The sequence below is a fragment of the Brienomyrus brachyistius genome, chromosome 11 (genome assembly GCF_023856365.1).
Source record: "Brienomyrus brachyistius isolate T26 chromosome 11, BBRACH_0.4, whole genome shotgun sequence".
NCBI lineage: Eukaryota > Metazoa > Chordata > Actinopteri > Osteoglossiformes > Mormyridae > Brienomyrus > Brienomyrus brachyistius.
This window is the reverse complement of record NC_064543.1, coordinates 20415429-20437971: the sequence shown is the minus strand read 5'-3', so window position 1 is coordinate 20437971 and position 22543 is coordinate 20415429. Positions and strand designations below refer to the sequence as shown.

The 22543-nt window shown below is 49.0% G+C and overlaps 2 protein-coding genes across 4 annotated transcripts in view; both read left to right on the top strand.

Annotated features, from left to right (window-relative positions):
• Window positions 1-754: 754 nt before the first annotated feature.
• LOC125751589 (enhancer of mRNA-decapping protein 4-like) lies at window positions 755-16777 on the top strand. 3 transcript variants are annotated; one of them, XM_049030603.1, is made up of 29 exons: window positions 755-1197; window positions 2016-2172; window positions 2647-2758; window positions 3118-3217; window positions 4285-4471; window positions 4888-5035; window positions 5163-5267; window positions 5351-5460; window positions 5589-5672; window positions 5767-5862; window positions 5969-6068; window positions 6161-6341; window positions 6430-6496; window positions 6594-6685; window positions 6780-6967; window positions 7188-7264; window positions 7470-7647; window positions 7766-8256; window positions 8379-8480; window positions 8787-8930; window positions 9075-9108; window positions 9255-9435; window positions 10101-10256; window positions 11685-11800; window positions 11923-12088; window positions 12186-12372; window positions 12596-12815; window positions 13480-13643; window positions 14028-16777. In XM_049030603.1, exons 1-29 carry the CDS (start codon window positions 1110-1112, stop codon window positions 14209-14211), a joined length of 4215 nt encoding a protein of 1404 aa, XP_048886560.1. In that variant the 5' UTR covers window positions 755-1109; the 3' UTR covers window positions 14212-16777. The 3 variants fall into 3 exon arrangements, with proteins under 3 accessions (XP_048886560.1, XP_048886559.1, XP_048886561.1); XM_049030602.1 differs by having other exon boundaries at window positions 756-1197; window positions 6427-6496; XM_049030604.1 differs by lacking the exon at window positions 755-1197 and adding an exon at window positions 1204-1374 and having other exon boundaries at window positions 6427-6496.
• Window positions 16778-16819: 42 nt separating this feature from the next.
• Window positions 16820-22543, top strand: part of LOC125751590 (neuritin-like protein) — a 16304-nt gene continuing 10580 nt past the window's right edge. Inside the window, exon 1 of the mRNA XM_049030605.1 lies at window positions 16820-17621. Within this exon, the coding sequence (XP_048886562.1) occupies window positions 17567-17621 (55 nt within the window). The 5' untranslated portion in view covers window positions 16820-17566. The remainder of the gene's footprint in view (window positions 17622-22543) is intronic.

Genomic DNA, 22543 nt, shown 5'->3' with positions numbered 1-22543 from the left:
CCTGCAGCAATACTTAAAGAAGCAGATAAACATGTCAATTTAGCGCAGGTGCCGGATGAGTTTTGCTGTGATGAAGGCTTGCATCCCCAAAGGGTCAGCACTCCTTTGTATGCATTAGCTTCTTTTTCAGGGACAGTGTGTGGCTCTGGGTTAGGAGGGTGTACCTAAGATCAAATCCCAGAGTTGGCAGAGAGATGTTACTGTTAGGCCCTTGAGCAAAGACCTTAACACCCAATTTCTCCACAGATTATCTGACCATGCTTTCTAAAAACAGAAAATGTATGTCTGCTAAATAAATAAAATGTTTTTTTAAAGTATTTAGATTGTACTTATTTTGGATAAACAAAACTGCCTGATGCAAAGTCAAATGTAGTCTGGCACATTTTTAGACCTGCGTCCCTTTTGAAGCGCTAAAATAAGGAGGATTAATAAGGATAATAAGGATTAATTTATGGAGATTAAAACTTTGAAAGCCTGTTTTGAGACTCTCAACATATGCAGGAGAGTGGATGAAATAATTTCCGTAGTCAGCTGCGCAGAACACAACGCATCGAAATTTTCTGTTATCATGTATAATGGAATAAAATAGGACGAAAAATATTACACAACTGTCTTATTTGCAAATATTAACGCATTTTATAAATATGTATTTAAAAGCGGTGTTTGGATTCCGAAATATTTCCAAGCTTGATTCATTTCATATTTAACGTTAACGTCCCATATAATAACGTTTTCGGAATCAAGTAATGTTGACTAGCTGGACTTGAGCCACACTCGAAGTAAATGTGACCGGAAACGTTCTTTAGAATGCTTATCCTGGTTTTTCGTCAATAACTTTTATGCAAGATTATTAATTTTCAAGCGGAAAACTGAACCCGGCGTGTACATTTTGGACAGAAACGATCACAGCATCATTCGGAACTTTTAGACGGAGCTCCGGGTTTCCGACAGAGGGCGGTTGCATTTTGAAGGAACACCGGGCGGAATCGCAGAGGCTCTCTGGCTTCATGCAGCGCTACGAAAGTTGAGGCGAGTGATAATTGGCATCATAGGCTTTTAGGCGGCAGTTATTCCCCTTCTACGGACCCGGTACCCCCTTTTCCTCCCTTATGGCTTCCAACTCAAATATCGATATAGAAGACGCGACGCAGCATCTTCGGGATATTTTGAAGTTGGACCGACCCGAGAATAACGCCGGTGAGAACCGGGAAATGAAGTCGCAGTTAGCCAGTTAGCCTGCTAGCCCCGTAAACCGGAGTCGGTTTAGGCCGCGGCGTAACGAAACTGATGTTCCCAGGAGTGAACACCTTAATGCTTTCAGTTTATGTAACTAGAAAGAGATAATGCTAATTTATTAGTCTCTGTGTTTACGAAGTGAGTAATGACCCATTTTCAGCATGTTCAGTGTGTAGCTGGTTAAAGCGGCATAGTTTTAACGAAATGGCAGCACCGGGGGGACCCTACCGCCTCACTAACGGACGACACAAAGATGCTAAGCTAGCCGGCTACGGAGCAGGACCCCCTGGGTTATGAAGCACTGAGATACAAGGAGCTTCGTCCTAATGACCGCTCTGCTCTGTGCTAGCGGGCAATTTGGCAAACGCCGTAAAGTAAACGACATCAAGGATCTTAAGTACTGGGACGGAGGTGGCTGCCGCTGAAGTCTAACTCCGCTTGGAGACCTATGAAGGCGTGTCACGCTATGCAGTCACTCCTGCAAACTTTTATTAATGACAAAATAAATGTTGTGCGCCTTCAAGTCAGAGGGTTAAGGCTTTCTGTATGAGAATTTGATTTTTTTTGTTTTAAATCAACCGGAATAATGGTGACTTTATCTATATTGTTATTAATTCGGAGAATATTAACTAACCTTACCACAGTGGTAGGTTAAAGGCGCGTTTGTATGGGGATAGTTACAGGCAGACGTTTGTTTATCTTAATAACCTATGTGTATATTATATTTTAACGTCTGAATTTGCTGTTCGAGTTCAGTTCGCCTGTTTTTTCATCCCCAGAAACGTCTTCCACCGAGAATCAAACTAAGACCGCTTTCAACGGGGAGCTCAATGGGTTGTTCGGGTCGGGCCTCTTAGGCGCTGCGGGCCGGGAACCGGCCTCCGAAGCCGGCGCCGGGAAAGCGGAGAACATGAGCTGTCAGGACCCGCAGATCATGTGAGGACTATGAAACTATGTGCCAAAAGAATGAGGGCAGGTCATTTATGTGGAATTTAATGTCACTCCTGTTGTACTCGCTACAGTAGTCTCATCCTTTGCAAAGCTGCATTGATTGGAATATTTTCAGTGGCACAAGAACGTGGTATTCTTAAGTCCTGACATTATTATCCAGTTACATTATAATTTTTGTGTAGCTTAGAAAATGCTGTATGTGTTGTTTAAGTTCTGTTTTTATAACGTGATATTCACACACATGGTAATAATTACAACTGAGTCGGTCATGATCCTGTGTAACAGAGTATTGAAAAGACATAGAAATAAATGCTTATCCTCAGCTAGAATTAGCATCGACGATCGGGTTCCCCTTATTAGCAATTGCTGGACTGTGTGATATGGGGTTTAATGCTTACAATGGCTATCCCTTCTCCTTATATCCATGAGTGTCTAATCTGGGATCCTGTGTCCTCCTAGCTGTCTCTCTGGGGATGACAGCTCCACTCGTGTCACCATCTCCTCCAGCGTTGTGGAGATTGTGGCCAGTCACAACTCCAGCATCAACAGCAAAGCTTGCGGCAGTAACAAGGTAGGCAGGAGAGTGCTGTTTTTGGGTGCTGCAACCGAAAACTCAAGATGTAAGCAAATCGGTAAAAACAGAACTGAATTAAATTCTGTTATGAGGTTCTGGCCTTCCTGATGTGCTAACCATCTGCAGGGGTTACTAACAACACTAGGTTTCCATCTGCTTCTAATGCCCTGTGCTCCTATGGAACAGTTTAGGTCACAGGTTTGAAACCTGGAAGGTCAGACTCAGATTAGACCATGGTACTACATAGCACCATGGTCTGACAGTCTGTGTGTCCTTTACTGATCTTTGTTGCTCAGACAGACAGACAGGTGCACAGCCTGTCAACCCAGTTCACCTGGCCTGTCATTCTCTCACAGGTGAAAATCAAGCCAGTGGCAAAGTATGACTGGGAACACAAGTACTACTACGGCAGCCTGATAGCGGTGTGCAACTCCTACCTGGCCTATGCTATCAGAGGTGAGGCACAAAACATGCTGTTAGCTGTACTGCTTAGAGGGAACCAATCAGTGTTTGGCTGAGGTGAGTTTCGTTCAGGGAGAGACGAATGGATGTCAGGCTAAGATAGGAGATTTTTGGGTTCTTTTCTATAGGGCATAAGGCCACACAGTTTAGTGGGTCCACATCCAGAGAGTACAGCCATAGAGAGATTCAGGGCAGCTTTAGGTAAGTGCTTGACTTAGTTACCCTGGGTTACAGGGCACTTTGTTTGATAAACAGCCAGTGCATATAAACAGAGTCATTATTTTTGAGGCCCGACAGCTGCTGCCCGACTGTTCGGACATGCTGACGCTCCCTGTAATCTTACAACCGCTCTGTCAAGCCTGGGGAAAATTTGAAAGTCCGTTACCCTGGATTGTCACTCTCCCGTGTGTCCATAGGAATAGCTGTTGAGGCCGGCTGAGACCCTCTGGTCTAGCTATAGAATGGCTGCAGTCCCAAAGAACAGCACTGCAGCCTTAACTGGAAATTATTCATTTGTTAATTTTTTTAGGTACTTGCCTGTGTGGTCTTGGAAATAGTGTAAGATGGTATGAGTTCATGTATAGCTGGCACAAGCTTTTTTCCTGGATGTGCTAAAAGATGTTAAGAAACTGTGTGTCTGTGAGATACTTGTGTATTTTTCTTACCAGACTTCTGTTCCACCATGCTGTTTAGTGTATGAAGCATGATGCATGAATGTGTGTAGCAATCACATCGTATGATTCCCTCTCGCTCCACTGCGGAGAATTGCTGATTGCACAATACAATTATCTCCATTATTTTAGTAGATATGTCTTTAGCTCTGGTGCTGCTAACTTTGAATATTGACTAAAGTCTGATTATTAGTTGACAGTATCAGCCATGTTTCACACATCAGAGCGATGCTGATATGTTAACTGACGTGTCATATGTCTCTGCTTTTTCGCGTGTAATAATGTCGCTTCGCTCTGAGACCTCCGTTTAATGGCCGAGCTGCGTTTGCAGTCGTATGCCTGTGATATCAGTAAATGCCGGTCTGCATTGTTCTCTTCACGTGGGATCAGGTGCCAACAACTGCGCGATGATCCGCGTGCTGTCCCAGTGCACGGCGGAGCGCACGCTGCTCAAGGGCTTCACGGGCGCCGTCGCTGACCTGGCCTTCGCTCACCTGGACTCCTCCCAGTTGGCCTGCCTGGACGAGGCAGGAAACATGTTCATCTGGCAGTTGTCCTGCAGTGCCGGCAAGATCCAGTATCCTCTCTTCGCCATTTGGGGTCCCCCTTGGGGTGTTTATGTGGGATTCTGGCTGTCGGCAGTGGGGCTGTATAACGTGAATAATTTCACCCTGCAGGCTTTTCATGTCTGCGATGGGTTGTCGCTCCATCCTGGGTTGTTCCTTGCCTTGTGCCTGTAGCGTCCGGGATAGGCTACGGACCCCCCCGTGACCCTGAATAGGTTATGCAGGTTCATGGGAGGATGTATGAAATGATGGACTTATCGTTGTTTTATCCAAAGCACATCGGGGCTCAGAGCTCTTCAGCTGGTTGTCAGTGAAGACTCTGGTCGTCTGCTTTTAGTCTCTCTTTGTTTCTGACAGTGCAGTGGTTTTGTTTTGCCTCCACTTGCTCATTTGTTTGCCCCTGTGAGTTTCTTGAACTTGGCCTCAGAGACGAAATTTTGGTGCACATCAGGCGACCCGCAGACACGCCACTCAGCTCGAACCGGAGGTTGATCTGGTGCCCCTTCATCCCTGAGGAGAACGAGGAGGGCCCTGAAGAGTCCTGCCAAACGCTGGCCCTGCTCCACGAGGACAGGGTAAGACTGTAGTTCCACCTCCGCTGCACTAGAGGGTGTTATTTAGCTACACTAATACACAATGCAAGTAATTTTGTACAACATCAGTAACAGTAGCTTTTCCTGTTTTGTTCTTGCTCTCCCTCAGGCAGAGGTCTGGGATCTGGACATCCTCAGGTCCACACAGCAGTCTTGGCCGGTGGATGCCAGCGACCTGAAGGAGGGCTTCATCGTTGTCAGGGGCCACAGCGGGGTGCGTTGCACGGCCCTGGTTGGAGGGATTTTGTTGCTGTGCCTGTCTTTGCTAAAGCTTTGTATATGTGTTCCTTTCACTAGCGCATCAGCGAAGGGGTCCTTTCTCCCGACGGTACCGTCCTGGCCACTGCCAGTCACGACGGCTTCCTGAAATTCTGGCAGATCTACATAGAAGGCCAAGACCAGCCCAGGTACCAACATCAGTAATGCTTTAGTTTGTGTTTTAAAAGCCCCTTGCATGCTTTTTTCCTACCAGCAGTGTCCCTCAGGCTGTTATTGGCTGCTAATAAAGCCCTGCATTGCCCCATGCTGCCACCAGGTGTCTCCACGAGTGGAAACCCCATGAAGGGCGGCCGCTGTCCTGCCTGCTATTTTGCGATAACCACAAGAAGCAGGATCCAGAGTGAGTGTCACACGGGCGCCTCTGATGACCCAGAATTCCTTGCGTCTTCCCGACTGGAGGGTTCACATCGGCGAAACCACTTTCTCCTTTTCAGAGTTCCCTTCTGGCGTTTCCTGATTACCGGTGCGGATCAGAACCGTGAGCTGAAGATGTGGTGCACAGTTTCGTGGACCTGTCTACAGACGATCAGGTGGGCTCCGCGGGCACTGGGGGGTTGTTCTGTCTCTTCACTGTTTGTTTTAGCTTCTCCCACCATCTTAATGCTCTGCCTGGGTCCCTCTGCCTCCCCCATCCAGGTTTTCTCCAGACCCCTTTAACTCCACCGTCCTGCCCAGCCTGAAGGTGGCGCTGGACCTCTCCGCTGGGTACCTGGTCCTCAGCGACGTGCAGCGGAAGGTAGGTGGAGAGCACAGTGGAACTGGGACTCCTTCGTGGCTGCTCACGCCTCACCTGCACCCTTCCTGCCACGAATCCCTCCTCCCCCCCAGGTGCTGTATGTGATGGAAGTGCAACAAAACCAGGAGAAAGGCCGCGCTGGCTTCACGGCTGTCTCCGAGTTCCTGCTTACCCACCCTGTACTCAGCTTCGGTCTGCAGGACGTCAGCTGCTGCCGGCTGCAGCCCAGCGAGGTGCTGCCCCCCGACGAGGACAGCGAGAGCATGACAACTGGTGGGTTCCGGTCCCTCACCCAACCCCGGCTTCTCCCCAGGCCCCTGCACGTATTCTCTGTAATAACAGCCCCGCTCTCTCTCAGAAGGAAGCCAGGGTGGTCTGGCCGAGTCTAAAACAGGCGTGCAGATCCATCTCTACAGCATCCATACCAAGTGAGAATCTCTCTGCTGGGGGGGGGGGGGGGGGGGGCACTGGTATCATAACCTCTGCTGCCATCTGACACTGGCCTGCATCTCCACCGTCCCCCAGGTGCCTCCAGGACGTGCAGATCTGGTTCCAGCCCCATCTCACCCTGAGCACCTCCCTGTTCCTGCCTCCTTCCGAGTCCCAGGAGGATTTTGGTTAGCATTGCATAGCGCTGTATCTGCTTTGTATCTAACATACCGCCCCCTTGTGGCCTCCTAGGTTAACTGCGGCATGTGGGTGTCTCTGCAGGCTGCTGTGAGCTTCTGGCCGACACCAACGCGGAGGGCCCGACGTCGGATAAGGAGTCAGGGCGCCCCTCACAGGGCGACCTGCGGCGGGTCCCCTCCTTACCCATCCCGGCCGACTTCCTGCCGCCCGCCGAGGGCGCCAAGCCCACACTGATGACACCGGACGCTTTCATGACCCCCACTGCTTCGGTACGCCCCACTCCGCCCTCCCTCCCACCTGCTGCGATTGTGCTGAAGCTGCATTTTTGTCCGTCTCTGCTGAGCGGTTTAACAGCAGGTTTTCATGCCTTCGTACGGCTGTGTCTCAGTGTCGCTGTTTTTAGCAGGGGTCCCTTGTCGAGGCCCCGTATTCGGTGTCCCTGGTGCTGATGTCTCTCCCACTGCCCTTCCCCTCTTTCCCCCCACCAAGATCCCAGCTTCTCCCGGGAGCAGCGTCAGCAGCCTGACGGTTATAACGGCCATGAGCAGCTCCAGCACCGGCGGCAGGTACGTCCCATGTGGGTGGGTGGGGTGGTGTGGGGTGCATTAGGCTTACCATCGGGTTTAACAGAGTCTTGATTTTGGGGCTACTCTGTAGTAGGCCTTCCAGCCTGGGTCACGCATACTCCCCCCCCTCCCTACCGGGGCTGATCAAAGCCCCACTGCTGCTGTGTGGCCACAGGTCTCCCACAGCCTGTTTTTGTGCCCACAGAATGGGCGAGGAGCTGACCCAGAGCTCAAAGGTTTCCTTAGAAAGCAGTGCATTGGCCCTGGATTCTGCCTCCGGGTCTGGCTCCAGTTCTGCGTCCGGCTCGGCCCACAGCAGCCCTCGCTCCAGCACCATCCTTATTCCTGGTCTGGGGGACCAGATGAACAGCAGTAGCATCCAGGTAACAGACCACACATGCAGTGATGAGGATGATGTGGAAACAGACATTCACCTTAGATGCCCAAAACGGGGTTGTTATCCTTTTCTGTTCAGCATGCAGTACCATTTCTGTCCCACAGGTGGCAGCACCTCTTAACCCACCCCTGTCCCTGGACCTGCAAGCCATCGAGCCACTCCTCGTCCCTCAGGCATCCCCCACGCGGGAGCGCTCACCGGACGTCATCTCATCTGCGTCCACCGCCATGTCCCTGGACATCCCCGAGATCGCCTCAGAGACCCTGCCGCGAGTTGGCGTGCCGCCCCTGGCACCGGAGGTGCGCAGCCCTGCCCTCCACTCTGAAAGCATGGCGTCCGCTACCTCAGCATTGCACCTGCTCTCCCCACGCAACCGCAGCAGCTCAGAGCACGGCCGGCCCTCCCTGGACCTGGGAGGCGGCGTTGCGGGTGGGGGCGGGGCCACAGCCGATGGAGAGAGGCTCAGCGCCACCCCCTCGCTGCTAGAGGCCGCCCTGTCCCAGGAGGGTGCTGCCGCATGCCCATTGGAGCCCAGCGTGAGCTGGCCCGCTGCCCCTGACATCACGCGTGAGACACGAGACAGCCTGGCAGACTGGTGAGAGAGACACACGTGTGGTTGGCTCTGTGTTGGCTGTGCACTTTCCTATTGTATGTGCACCAGTGTCACCTGCTTCCTAGTGTTCACTTGTTACTTGTTTGATCTGTTTTTTTGTCCAGCTCCCGAGATGAGATGAAAGACAAGCACAAGACGTCACCCTTCCACAGACACTCTTACAGCCTGCCGCTGAACGACAGCCAGGATGCCAGCGCCGAGCAGAGGTGGCCGTTTACCGTCACGCGAAACAGGCATCGGCTCCCAGCGGTCACTACACGTGGCTTTTTATTTGGGAGATGCTGAAGCAGTATGTTCTGCCTGCCAGCCAGCCAGCTAGCTGTGGTCATCTGACTAGCTGTTTATTTAGCTTTTGATACGCTTGGGGGGTGGGGGTGGGGGTGGGGGTTCCAGGGAGCCCCAGTAAGAGTAAATGCACCCTTGGTGGCTCGTCACTGAGACCTGTCAGCACGCACACATCTGTTCATATGGATACCTCCACTGCCCCCCCCCCCCCACCTCTGGGTGTGCAGTGACCATGACGACGAGGTGGTGAGCCTGGCATCGTCGTCTGGGAACTGCGCCTCCAGGACATCTCACAGGCTTCCCGTGAAGGACTGGAAAGTCTCCCCCCGGTCATCCCCCAAACTGAAGAAGAAGTGCAGGAAAGATGATGGGTGGGTAATACCAACTGTTATTTATGGGGGGGTGTTCTAATCGAGATCATATTGGCTTTCTTTCTTCCCGAATTACATACATTGCAGTCCTCTAACTGGGTTGTCAAGTGATTTCAGCTGTTTTGTTCGTTCTTCTTTCTGTAGAGAATCTCTGCAGTCACGGCAGCCTGATCAGCTGGTAAGTTCCTGATTGTTGGCAGGGCAGTAGTACTCAAGACTGAACAGCACGAACAGGTCCTTGGGTCTTACACCTGTAAACTTGTGCATCTCACATGTGTTCATCTGCGTGGCTGTCCATGCGATGACCCTCGTTGTCTAACGCAGATGGGCCTGGACACGCAAGAGGAGGTGCTGGAGCTACTGCGCAGCCAGCAGAGGGAACTCTCTGAGCTACGGCAGAGCCAGCTGGAGCTCATGCAGCGGCTGACAACCAGCATGGACACAATACAGAGCTCTGTCATGGCGATCGTGGAACAGGCCATGATCAACCAGCAGGAGCAGAGCCGTATCCTTCCACTGGGGGGCAGTATTATCTGCTCTCGCATGTCGTCTCAACTATAATCCGGATTTGATGTGGAAGTTGTGTGACTTCATATACCAGCTAATCTGTTCCATCTATGACGATGGCTGACATCCTTTTCTCTGTGACAAGAACGTTCTATGCGGCCGCTACTCTTAAGCTAAAATGGCCTGAAGAGCAGAATCTGTCATCTTGTGTAAAAGTATCACTCTACAAGCGTTAGAGCTGTGCTCGTGTGGCTGTCGCAGCCAGAGGGTAAAGCAAGGGATTAGGTTAGATGCCTGTGAAATTTTTCTCTTATTAATTGATCTAAAAGAATCCCATGGATCACTAGATCTGATGGATCCCTAGGCTTGTAAATCCATACATAGTCATGAGAATTGATGCTGGTGATGTGCTGTGCTGATGTTTGGTATGTTGATTATGTGGGTACATAGCCTTGCCGCCTCTCCCAATAAGGATGCAGGTTTCGTTAGTCTAACCTACAGGAGCTACACGTGGTCAGATCGATATGCATTTATAGATAATGATTCTCCCAGGCATGCCGATCAGCTGCTAGTTGCTCTGGCTTGTCGTGGGTGGCACGGTGTCGGCGAGGTCTACTTTATCGTACCTCTGGGTTTGACCCTTGACCCCCCCACGACCCTCAGAGCGCCGGATGGAGCGCATGATGGCAGACGGGCGTGAGCAGAACCGGCAACTGCAGGAACACCTGTCCCAGCAGGTGACGCAGAATCTGAGTACTGCCCTCTGTGGCCGCATGGACAAGCTGCTCCGTGAGGAAATGAAGAAGAGCATCCCCCAGGGTGAGTTCACTGCTGGTTCTCTGTCTTCTTCAGAAGGGCTTTTTAAGTACTACACATGCTGAAAGTCATCTCTCATCCAGTTTTGTATAAATCGTTGTTTCCCCATCCAGTCCTCGGCGGCCCACAGTTGGTCCATGTTTTTGCTCCCACCGACCTCCCTGCCAGACAGACATTTTTGCTCCCTCCCAGCTCCCAGGGAACGAAAACGTGGTCTGTCTGTGGGTCCTCAAGGACCAGATTGGGAAACTGGTATAAATGATTAAATAACTGCTGGTACTGGGCACAGGAGTTAATATGTAAACCAACCTTTGTAGGCAGAAATCGAAACAGGTACACACCTACTTTTCCACTGTCCTGTCACAGCCACACATCAAGCTCTTTACCTTCAGTGCACCATCAATTCTTTGTCTTGTTTTAACTAAATGTTTTGTTTGCTGGTGAATGTCAAGGGCAAAGCCCGTCATATTTTGGCATTTAGTCTGTGAGACCTTTTAAAGTTTTCCTCCCGCTGTTACCCTGCGCCTCTGAGTTGGACGTGAGCTGTGGTGTTGCATGTCTCTCCGGTCAGTGTGATTCCTCCAAGCTGGGCCGGTCCAGTAAGGTGATATGTAAGGCCTGGCGATGCTTTAAGGATCGCTCCCAGGGAAATCTGAACATCAGCAAATGTTCTTTTGGAGTGGTCGGCTCTGCCAGTCCCGCCTGCCAGCGGTGGGCTTTCTCATGCCGACTGAGGCCCGCTGTTGGTCGCTGCATTCTCTTCCACCTCCACCTGCTCTACAGTTCTGTTCAGCTTCCCTTGCCAGTGTTGTTATAACTTCCCTCCATCTCTAACAGTGCTGGCCCCTTAAATTCACAGTAATGATATGGCCTGGTTATGGTGTTTATTTTCTCCTTCAGAGTGAGATCCATGCTATAATCTGTTTCTGTCCATGTCGATTCCCGGCTCCTACTGCTCAGAGGCTATATGTCGACCATCTGCACGGCTACCTGTACTGTCTCGCAGCTATATGCCGACCATCTGCACGGCCACCTGTACTGTCTCGCAGCTATATGTCGACCATCTGCACGGCCACCTGTACTGTCTCGCAGCTATATGTCGACCATCTGCACGGCCACCTGTACTGTCTCGCAGCTATATGTCGACCATCTGCACGGCCACCTGTACTGTCTCGCAGCTATATGTCGACCATCTGCACGGCCACCTGTACTGTCTCGCAGCTATATGTCGACCATCTGCACGGCCACCTGTACTGTCTCGCAGCTATATGCCGACCATCTGCACGGCCACCTGTACTGTCTCGCAGCTATATGCCGACCATCTGCACGGCCACCTGTACTGTCTCGCAGCTGGCCACAGCGTTTGCTTGCAATGTTAGCGTTGCTTTCCTTTCTGCTGGGTCTTTAACCATCCCCCCGCCCCTCCACCAGCGATCTCCAAAAGCCTGGACCCTGTAACGGGGCAGATGAACAGCACTATCGCCGCCAAGCTGACCGCCGTGGAAGGGGCATTGAAGGAGAACGTCACCAAGGTGGTCAAGTCCAAGGTCAGTGTGTCACGCTTCCAGCCGGCATGAGGCCTGGAATTTCTTCAGCTTCCCTCTGTCGCCTCTCACGGTTTTGTGCGCCGTAACCAGAGGATGACCCCTTTGTGCACCTTCTCCTCCAGAACACCACGGACGCCATCGGCAAGGCGGCGGCAGAAGCCATGCAGGGTCCCATCCAGGCTGCCTACAAGGAGGCTTTTCAGGGCATCGTGCTGCCCGTGTTCGAGAAGGGCTGCCAGTCCATGTTCCAGCAGATTAACGACAGCTTCAAGCAGGGCACCCATGAGTGTAAGTGCTCTGCAGATCAGGCCTTTTTGGCTCCACCCCCCAGCAGAGGTTCCTGCTGTCTCCTGTCCTGTGTCACATGACTTCTTCCTTCATGCAGACATCCAGCAGCTCGAGAGCCACCTGAAGAACAAAAAGCAGCGTGAGCTGGAGGCGCGGGACCCACTGATCGGGCAGCTCCAGCAGATGGTGGACACACTTCAGAACAGCACGGACCAGCTGGCCGCCACCGTGACCGCCAGCGTGCGCTCCGAGGTCCAGCACCAGCTGCACATCATGGTGGGGAAGTGAGTCTCCCAGGCTGACGCCCCGGAACCCGCTCAGCATCATGGGAAGGGGGTGGCGTTGGTAGAGTGAGCTGGTCGTTTTAACTTCTGTGAATTTGGGGCTTGGGTACTGATCCACCTCTCAGGACCGTGACTGTAGCCCACCGTCGTTCTGTGGGAGCTTCAGGGGGGTCGCTGTCCAGGGCCTCCCTTAAGCTCGGTGTTGCTGTGCCCCCCCCCCCAGCCTGCAGGATTCCATCCTGACGCAGGTGCAGCGTATCGTCAAGGGCGAGGTGAGCCTGGCCATGAAGGAGCAGCAGGCAGCCGTCACCTCCAGCATCATGCAGGCCATGCGCTCGGCCGCTGGCACACCCGTGCCCCCTGCCCTCCTCGACTACCAGGCCCAACAACAAAACGTGCTGCAGCTGCTACAGCAGGGCCAGTTCAACCAGGCCTTCCAGCAGGTGGGGGTGTTTCCCGGGGAGAGGGGGGGCTGGAGGAATTGGGGGGGGGGGGGGGACTTCTGGCTGGCTTGCATGGCCTTCAGATGGGTTGAAGGGGTCTTTCTCATTTTGGGGATGGTATGGGCCTTGCTATGCCGGAAGCTTCTGTGCGTTCTCTGAAAGTTTCAGCTTTTGGTCAGACCCATCAAGGTTCCTCCACATGCCTGGGACTGATGTACGCTTCTGCTCCTAATGGGACAGATGTTGCTCGTAGACTGAGGTTCAGACATTTACCCGGCCCTCAGCTTGTCTGGCGTCTCTGATTTGTGCTGGTTTTTTCATCTTTCACCGTTCGGTGCCTAAAAGGGCTTCCGGTCGATTCCTTGTGGATATCTGAGAGCGCCAGCGATGACCTTGAGGTACAGCTGCGATCTGAATGCTCTTAGGAAAAGTGCCGCCTGTGTGCTTTTCTGTAACAGTGCTCCTTCATTCCGCGTGCGAGTCGGGGCCTTCGCGACCCCTTAGATAAATATAACAGCGCGTGTGAGATGAGTATGTAAAGGCATACCGGCGAACGTGTCAGCTTCACCGCAGCAGAGTGTCTGGGTGCTTCTGTGGAGGGAACAGTGGGCCCCCGTCAGCCGTACTGAGTTCGTGGCCCTGCGCTGCTCTCCCTGCACCACAGGCCCTGTCTGCAGCTGACCTGAACTTGGTGCTGTACGTGTGCGAGACCATCGACTCCCAGCAGGTGTTCAGCCAGCACCCCTGTCCGCTCATCCAGCCCGTCCTGCTCTCGCTCATCCAGCAGCTGTCCACCAACCTGACGACCCGCTCCGAGCTCAAGATTAGGTAGGGCCTGTTGCCTGTGTGTGTGTACTTACACATGCGCATACACATTCATATAAACAGCATATATCACAAGCAAAAAATGTGATTTGTATGCTGTAAAGATTTGGGTTCTGCTGTGTTCGAAAATAACTGCGTGTCGTTTCACTGCACCAGGGAATCTTAATGCTACAGTTAGAGAATTAACAGATCTGATATAAATGTATTTGATTGGAGCGCAGATGTGGAATTGCAGTCAGCGGCTTAAGCTGCTGGGCCTCGCCATCTGCCGTTGGACTTGGCCCGGTCTGCGTGGCCCGAATTTCAATCCCGTGGCCTAATTCACATGAACAGTAGCTGCAGATTCACTCTGTCGGCTGTCAGCGTTTAACGTGCCCATTCTTGCAGTTACCTCGAGGACGCGGTGATGAACCTGGACCACAGCGACCCTGTGACCCGGGACCACATGAGCTCTGTGCTGACGCAGGTGCGACAGAAGCTGTTCCAGTTCCTGCAGCTGGACCCGCACAGCCCGCTCAGCAAACGGGCACGGCGCCTGATGATGATGCTGCAGGGCCTGGTCACCCAGTAGGGCCCTGCTGCCGCCTGACCCTTTACCGCTTCCACACTGGCATGCATTTTATCAAGTGTTAAGTGCTGATGGAAAGTGTAGTCCATAATTAGGGGCTGTGAGGCTTATTTACCATTAGACATCATCTCCCATGAGCATTGGGGAAAATCTTGTTTTTGACATCCCTGCCTCTTTTGTCCCTACTGTGGGAGATCTGTGTTTTGTGGAAAATGCTGCCCCGCACAGTGACCAGAGGGGCTTCTGCAACCAGAGGGATCTCATGCACACCCCCACTTTTAAATATTCAGGTTTCTGCCTGTTCACTCGCTCTTGTTTGGATTTTTTTTTTTTTATACTATCTTGTAACCCAAAAATAGAGGGAAAGAATGCGCAGGGTGGGATCGTACAAGGTCAGCTTTTTTTTCACCCCGCTCCCTGGAATCAACTGAACAGCCCAGTTTTCTAGAAGGTTCTTCTGCTCTCTTCTGTGTACCCAGTACTTAGTTCAGCAGCTTTTCTCAGGAAAGCAGCAGAAGGAACAGAGTGAGGTACCTGCACAGCAAAGCATGCTGCCCCATTTCCTTTCGGCGATAGCATCTCTCTCTGGGAAAAGGTACGATGTGTGGGATAGGGTCACCTGGTCTCTGAGTGGTTTATGAACCCTTAGAGGCTTATAGGCAGGCTTTTGTTGGAGGGCACAGGAAGGTATTACTATCCTACCAAAAAATGGCTGTCTGTTGATTTTCTTCTACCGTTTGCTGCCAGGTGAGAAATGAGGTGGTCATTTGTATTTGTACACATTTTCAGTACAAATTCAAGGTCCCAGAACCCCCAGAGTCATTGCTGAATAATTCCTCAATTATACTTGTAAGCTTAAGTTGCTGTAAACATCTTTTACAACCAGTCTTTGATATAATTTGAAAATTTATTCTAAAAATCTCTTGCTTTTAATGTATTGTCCTGAAAAGGCAGTTGTATGTTTATTAATATTTCAGCCGCTGTCAAATCTCATTTCCGTCTTGCTGGGCTTTGCCAATTTTGCAGGCTCCGGATATTTACAAACACAAATTTGAGGTTTAAAACGAGCAAGGTGGTGGAGAGAGATTCTCTGACATCTTCGATTCGGTGCTTGATGTTCTGTCAGTTGGTCGCTGGCGATAGGGAGTCAGTGAGATATTGATTGTCTTTAAGGGGCCGACTAAACTCTACTTCCTAAATCCAAAGTGCAACATTTCTAGTGCCTTACTGAGTGTGGATACATACAGCAGGTTGACCTCAGGGTTGTGAAAACCAAGGAAAAAAGGGAATCCAACACATTGACAGCCCCTTGTGAGTGAGCAGCCGGTCAACTGTGTTCCTTTATAGATATGGGAGAAGCCACTGTAGTCAGCCTCCAGTCTCTAGGGCATGTAGAGGTACAGCCAGCTCACGTTTCTGATTGGACAGGGAACTGCCCCGCCTCTCTCCTTAGGGGTCAGGTGGAGCAAGGGTGCAGAGGAATTTCTGATAGTTTGGATGCTTTAAGGCACTGTCCGTATTTCTGCTGTACTCCAACAATTTTTTTGTGTAGTTATCCTTTTTAATCATTCCTTTTAAGTAACTACAGCCGTACCTTAGAGGCCAAGATACTGCAAGTGCTTTGAGAAAAGAAGGCTTCCATGTTTAAAAAAATAAAAAAGCCTGGAATTGGCTGTTACTATAGGTTTGTTTTGTGCCTGTATGTTAATCACTAATCTAGTGGCCTGACTTGTGATAGAATGGAAATGAAAGCGGACGGCTCCTCTCCCAACCTCCACTCGTATCCCCAGAAGGAAGGACTTTGGAAACCTCTTTGCGGACAGATGTAGGTCCCGGAAAGCTGTATGGTGTTAAAGGTTTAGCTCTTGCTCGGTTATGGTCCTGGGTTTTTAGCGGCACCCCCTACTGCTATAAACGTGTCTCATTAAATATCCACCCTCATCTTAAGTTAATAAAGGTTCTTGGAGGCATAGACGTTAATGTGTGCTACCTGTGTTGCTACAGAGCACGCTCTGAAATCCACCTTATTCCCCCTTCCTTTTGTAGTTTTCTAGTCTTAGTTCCAGTAATAGTACCCTACTGTTTACTAGCTTCTCCAATTCCGCATTAGCCGGCGTAATCTTCCATTTTTGGTATGTAAGAAAAATGTCATATCAAAACACTGCAATGTTTTATTTTGTCCAACTGAGTAGGAAGCCATTTCATTTTAGAGGAATAAGTCTGTTTAAAATGATTCTTTAAATAAGTTGATGTGGGTTACTGTTATGGAACTCTAGGAAAAATACTTTTATATCTATTCTGGCGCCGGGGAAATCTGTGAATGTCTCAAGGTCGCCTCCATGTATAACATATGTATAGATATATTTTCCAAAAATCATACGGCTTGAGCTGTTCTTGTGTAAGAAAAAAGATCATTTGTACTTTTCCATTGTGTTAAAAAAATAATTTTATGTTCTGTGTGCATTATTTTGTTTGTACATTTTACAGTTGTTCGTTTTACCTTAGCTTTGACGTTTTGGGTCATATAAAGTTCAATAAAGTGGTTTAGTTTGTGTTTTGGTTAAAATGGGTTGTGTGTGTGTCTGTGCGTACTTCCCGCCGCCTCCATATTTTTCCAGTCAATAATCAAACGTATATATACAGATCTTAAATTGCTTGGGAAGAATCTCGGTCTGAGCGTTTTTGGAAACAACTTTATCATCGCGTGAATAGTCAGCTACGTGTCCTGATTGACCCCCGTGTCTTCAAACCACTGTTGTAAATGGACAGCAACATCTGGGTACACAGATCTACTGCCTTAAAGAATACTGCTGAGAGGAACAATACAATGAAATACACTCCGTGTTGACACGAATTTCAGTAAATGGGCTGTAATGACATTACATTTTCACAAGATGTACACGTCGTTTTTCCTCGTACATTTATATTAGGTTTGCGAAAAATAAACCGCAGTATAGTTTGACTACTTTTCTGTGTCCCTCCAAGGACTGAATTTATATTTCATACAAGCTACACTGATGTGTAAGAAAAACGCTAGGATTGCGTGATGCTACACGTCGCCGCGGAGCACAGACTGAGTCTGTGATATACAGTATTAGCAGCGACTGCTAATACTATATTAGTATTAATATCTTTGGATCTTGGAAGATCGTGGGTCCCCGGCGCTTCGGTGCTTTCCGCTCCACCTCGCCCCCTTTGCTCGCTGGCTCCGCCTGGCTTATTTGTCCGGGATGCTGCGTGCTGCCCCATTTCTGCGGAAGCGGCCAGGTGCAGAGCACTGCGCTCCGTTTACCTCCACAGCGCCCGCTCCTTCGGCAAATCTCTCCGGGTCCGCTCTTTGCCGGTCGGATTATAAAGTATGAGACCCCACGCAAACTGCGCTGTCCTCCTCATGCCTGTTGCTCTGCAGTTTAGTAAGTACATCTTCTCTGTCGTGTGTAAAATACTTAGCCTATATATTTTTTCAGCGCCCGCTAAAAGTAAAAAGACTTGTTTTAATTGCAGTTTTTGAAAGAGATGCGAGGATAGTTCTTTTAAAATTTAAATATATATATCTTTTGCGGGTAGTGAAACCTTTAATTAAACGATTGCTCCTCCAGTGTATTTTAAATCTTTTGCGTTTCTCTATATTAAATACAGGATATGAAACATACAGATCCGCACTGATAATCAGTGTTGAATCATTGTCTTTATAGGCCTGGTATTGAGTTGATTATATAGTATTTTAATAACTAAATCAGCGTGAATGCACTAAAGGAAGTATTACAAGTAAAGCGTTATTATCGATCCATGAAGTACATTATCAAATAATTACAAAAAATATGTGATTATACTTGGATTTAAGTGTGGTCAGCATTACAGTAGCAGTGTTTCATTTGTTTGGATTCATTCGGGATTTTTTATTTTAACGTCGTAATTATTTTAGTATGATATTTAGGGAAATTATGCTATCTAATTTTCCAGTACCAATTTTACATTTTTCCGTCTGTTACATAAAACGACGGCTTGTGAGTTCATCACTTATCTTAATGAAAAACTATACAGATTCGTTGCATTAAAAGCGATGCCGGGTCTGTTCAGTCCCACCGCCACTGTGAGCATGAACCGGGATTCACCTACAAAACCTGGACACAGATCAGCTCTCCGGTGAGCTTTATCTCCTTAATCTGCGTTTGGTTTCCCAACAGTTTGTGGGATGTGCTGAATGCGCGGCACATTTCCTCTTTACTATCTTAATGCAAAAGCAGCATTGATTGAGCATAAATATATCCCTTTTACTTAAACAATCTTATGCAAACTTTTAAGGTCAACAAATCCGTTTTTATTTTATCTCTAGAAATAACAGTATTGTGAACACTGGTTTGGGATAGAGATGAAATATCTGATGACAAGTGAATAATGAGGTACAGACAGTTTGCCCATGCATATTACGATAGAGACCTGCGTTTTTGAATGGTGCGTCACGTGATCCTTCTCCTTGATGATTGACGTCTTCTGCGTTTCTTCTTCCCAACCGATAAGGTGAGATGGTGCATCGTGTAATCGCGACGTAATACCGTTATTGGCGCTGGGAGACTTAGGGAGTCAGCTTGGGAAGCAATACGCGCTAACACCCCATTTGAAGGGTTCGGTCGCTGATATATGTTTTGCGAATTCAACACGATTCTTGTGTTTATGTGTGTTTTTTGTGTCTTCGTCTTTGCGGGTGAGAATTTTATGTAGTTGCCTGACATTCACTTTTATCTATTTCTTATTTTATTTTTATTTTTTTGCTTGAAACAGTTGAGGCTCAATATTAAATATTTATTTAGCCTTTTTCTTTCAGTTAAGTCTGATATCGCTCCTGCAATCTCAAGTGGCGCTTTGATAATTTATTTCCACATCTCTACACCCTGGCCTCTACTAAACATTAACCACTGTTCTGTACAGCCCTATAACGAAATTTTCATTGCAGTCAGTGAACTGTTTTGAATATATATTCTGATATATTCTGGAGCGGATGTTTTCTGAGACCTAACGTCAGTTGCCTCACTACCTGTCAAGATGGGTAACAGCCAGAAAAACGGAGTCTTCATACCGCTGATGCCAACTTGAAGATTTAAAGTAACCCGTAATCCTCTCATGTCATTAACTGTGTAGGGACCGAGTGACACGATGACCAATCAGCTAGTGTGCGTCCGCTTGCGGTGTAAAAGCTCCCAAGTTGTCATGACAGCCCCTGCTGATTTTTTTTGTTGCCAGTGGAGAGTGTAGTGAGGTTCTCAGTTGTCACTTTACTCTTTTACACCCTGACATCTCTGTAACCTGCATGACACTTTGGCTGTATTAATCATGCGCTGTAATAAGCAGAATAGACTTTTTCAGATAGTTGCCGCCCTGTTGATACCACAGGTGGAAGGTCTTTGTTTATTTTAAAGGAACGTTACTGTACGTGTTATTTATTTTGGGGATGCCAAAGCAATGTTAATAATTGAGGAATAAGGGTCAGACAGTCCTTGGAGCAATTGGGAGTTAAGGGCCTTTCACAGGGGCCCAATGGCGACGTCACACTGCCGAGCCAGACGCCGGAACATTCAAACATGCTTACACACACACACACACAGAGAGAGAGAGAGAGAGAGAGAGAGAGAGAGAGTCGTGTAATCATATATTTTTGCTGCCTACTCATCCATTTCAATGGGAAAAATGCTAATGCTATCTATGGAAACCTTAACCCCCACCCAGCTCTAACCATAAGTAACCAAACAATATACAAGAGTTTTTGTAAATTTTTTAGTTTTTTTCATTGCAGTGATGGATTTTTATAAAATTGAGTTTTACCGTATGGGGACCAGGAAACTGGTCCCCGTAAGGTAAAAAAAAACAGGTATTCATCATGTTTTGGGGACATTTGGTCCCCACAAGGTAAGGTATACCTGGACCACACGCACACACCCAATCAAAAACAGCTTCGATGTAGATAATCGCCTGGCTCATGCTGCTTGTGTCCCTGAGTGTCACTGGAAAGGTCCTTACTTTGCAGTCACTTCATTACTGCCACTTAATTGCCAAATTGAATGCAAATTTGTTCTGTGTTCAGGGACCAGCCAGTACTCTGCTATCAAAGAGGGGGGGGGTGGTGCAGAGCTGCATGTAACTCCCCTTCCTCTGAGTGTAGACTCTTGCCCAGACTCAGCCAGTCTCCTCTTTGTCTTCTGAATCTCCCCATCAAGAATGTAACATGACTTCAGACTTTAAAAAACAGGTGATTTGTCAATGAAGGTGCCTGAAAATGAATATTTATCAGTCCCTGTTACAGATCGCGTCCTGTTCTTGGCTCTGTCTGAAAAACTCAAAGTGAGTCACTATAAACACTCTTCTCTGGAGACCATCGATGGGGGTTAGATGTTACCATGGGACAAGGGCCGCTGATTTGCTACAGTGGCGATTATTTAGGCCAGGGGTGTCGAACTCCGGTCCTGGTGGGCTGGAGCCCTACGCATTTTTGGGTTTCCCCTCCTTTAACACGCCCGATTCACCTCCTTGTGCTAATTACCTCACAGCTCTTGAGCTGAATAATTTGTGGTGGAACAGGGAAAGAACTAAGCTACACAGGGCTGCGGCCCCCCAGGAGTGGAGTTTGACACCCCTGACTTAGGCTAATAATAGCAAGTCACAATCACTCGCTCTCATATGCTGCATATTTACCAGTTTTCGCTTGATCATTTGGTCATATTATTCCGTTCATGTGTTCATAGTACCTTCCAGCTTTTGGGTGAGGGCTTTTCTGTGGGGGCACCGGATCCCCTTCACTGGCTCTTCACGCAACGAGAGTCTCTGCCGAACTGAACGCGTCGTGACTTCAGTCAAGTGGAGATGTAGACAAAGGCCAGAGATGGATGATGAAACCAACGGGCAGTGAAGCAGCAGCACCCCCTGTCCCTTGGTGTGACTCTGGCGCTGTGCAGTTTTTGTGGAAGAAAAGGAGGTGAAGGAGGAATAGGTGAAAGAAGGGGGGTGGGGGAGGGTCGGGGCAGAGGAGGAGGTCAGTGACACGCATGGTAGGTTGCTCCACCATAGCTTCTGATTTCTTAAGCCTCCTGGGTCAGTACAAGCTCATTAGGTCCAGTATGTACCACAGTTCCCATGTTCACGTCAGAGAAAATCCATGGTATCACGGCCAAAGTAGGTCAAGTCTCTACCTGCGTGACTACCTGTCATATTCGGGTCAGAAAAGATGTGATGGGGAATGAAAGATGTTCGGAGTGATGGACAAGACAGGAGGATTTGCTGATGAAATCTCGCTTCCGAAAAGTTACACCTCCGGTTCCCTGAGAGGGTTATGTGCACAATGTAGTTTCTGCGCAGAAGCCAGGCTGAAGTTCTGCCTGATGTTGAGGATGACAGGCGCTCAGAGTTCCAGCCGACAGCCGGAGTTTGCCAGAGCTGTGTTTTCATCGTTTATTGCTGGAGTCTCCGGGGAAATGCTCAGAGCTGGAAAGGCCACCTCAGACTCCGCCGTAAGGTGGAGCTCCTTCCTGATTAGCGCCACCGCTAATGTTTCCCCTCCCTTGTCAACGCTACATGTCAGTCGCATGGCATGTGCCTGCGACACTAATTAAGCACCTTTTTTTTTGTAGGATTGTGATTAATTTTCAAAGCAATCCTGTTTTCCTTGATTATTCTCTGGCAAAGAGCAGCTTCTCCTCCATGGCTGAGATTGACACCTGCAGAGTAAAACACCTTCGCAGTCTGGATCTGAGGGCTATTCTGGGTGGGGCTTTAAAGCTGCTCCAGGAAGCTGCTCTGGGCCACGGTGCAGATACAGTAACAGTGGAGAGCAGGATGTAGGATTTCTGAGGTTCTTCCTGTGCCCTCACTCTGCCAACACCCCCCACCCCCCTCCCGCAGGCAAGCATCCTCCTTCATTACTGTATAATCCATTTTGTCTGTGAAAAAGATCACATAATGCACCTGCTTTGGGGCTTAACTATAAAACATTTCAGACCCCCCCCCCCCCCCCCCCCCCCGCCCCAAAGCCTTGCACGACTCTCTGATCCTGTATATTTCCAGGATATGCACTCAGGCCACTCAAAGATGCAGTGAGTGCATTTGCCCGCCCTTGACCTTTGAAAGTGATTTCTAGGATTCCAGAAAGTTCCTCCTTTACATCAGCCATGGCCCCGACGGCTCTTGAGCATCTATTGGTTTTTGTTGTTTTTTTCTTTTATGTTCAGCAATGTATGCCTCTCTGTAACAGCAACACATGCAGCATCTGAGTTTTTAAAGACATTTTCCCTGGAGACCAATAAAATATACCTACTACCTACTTGCTAGAAATGACTGAAAATAAAAA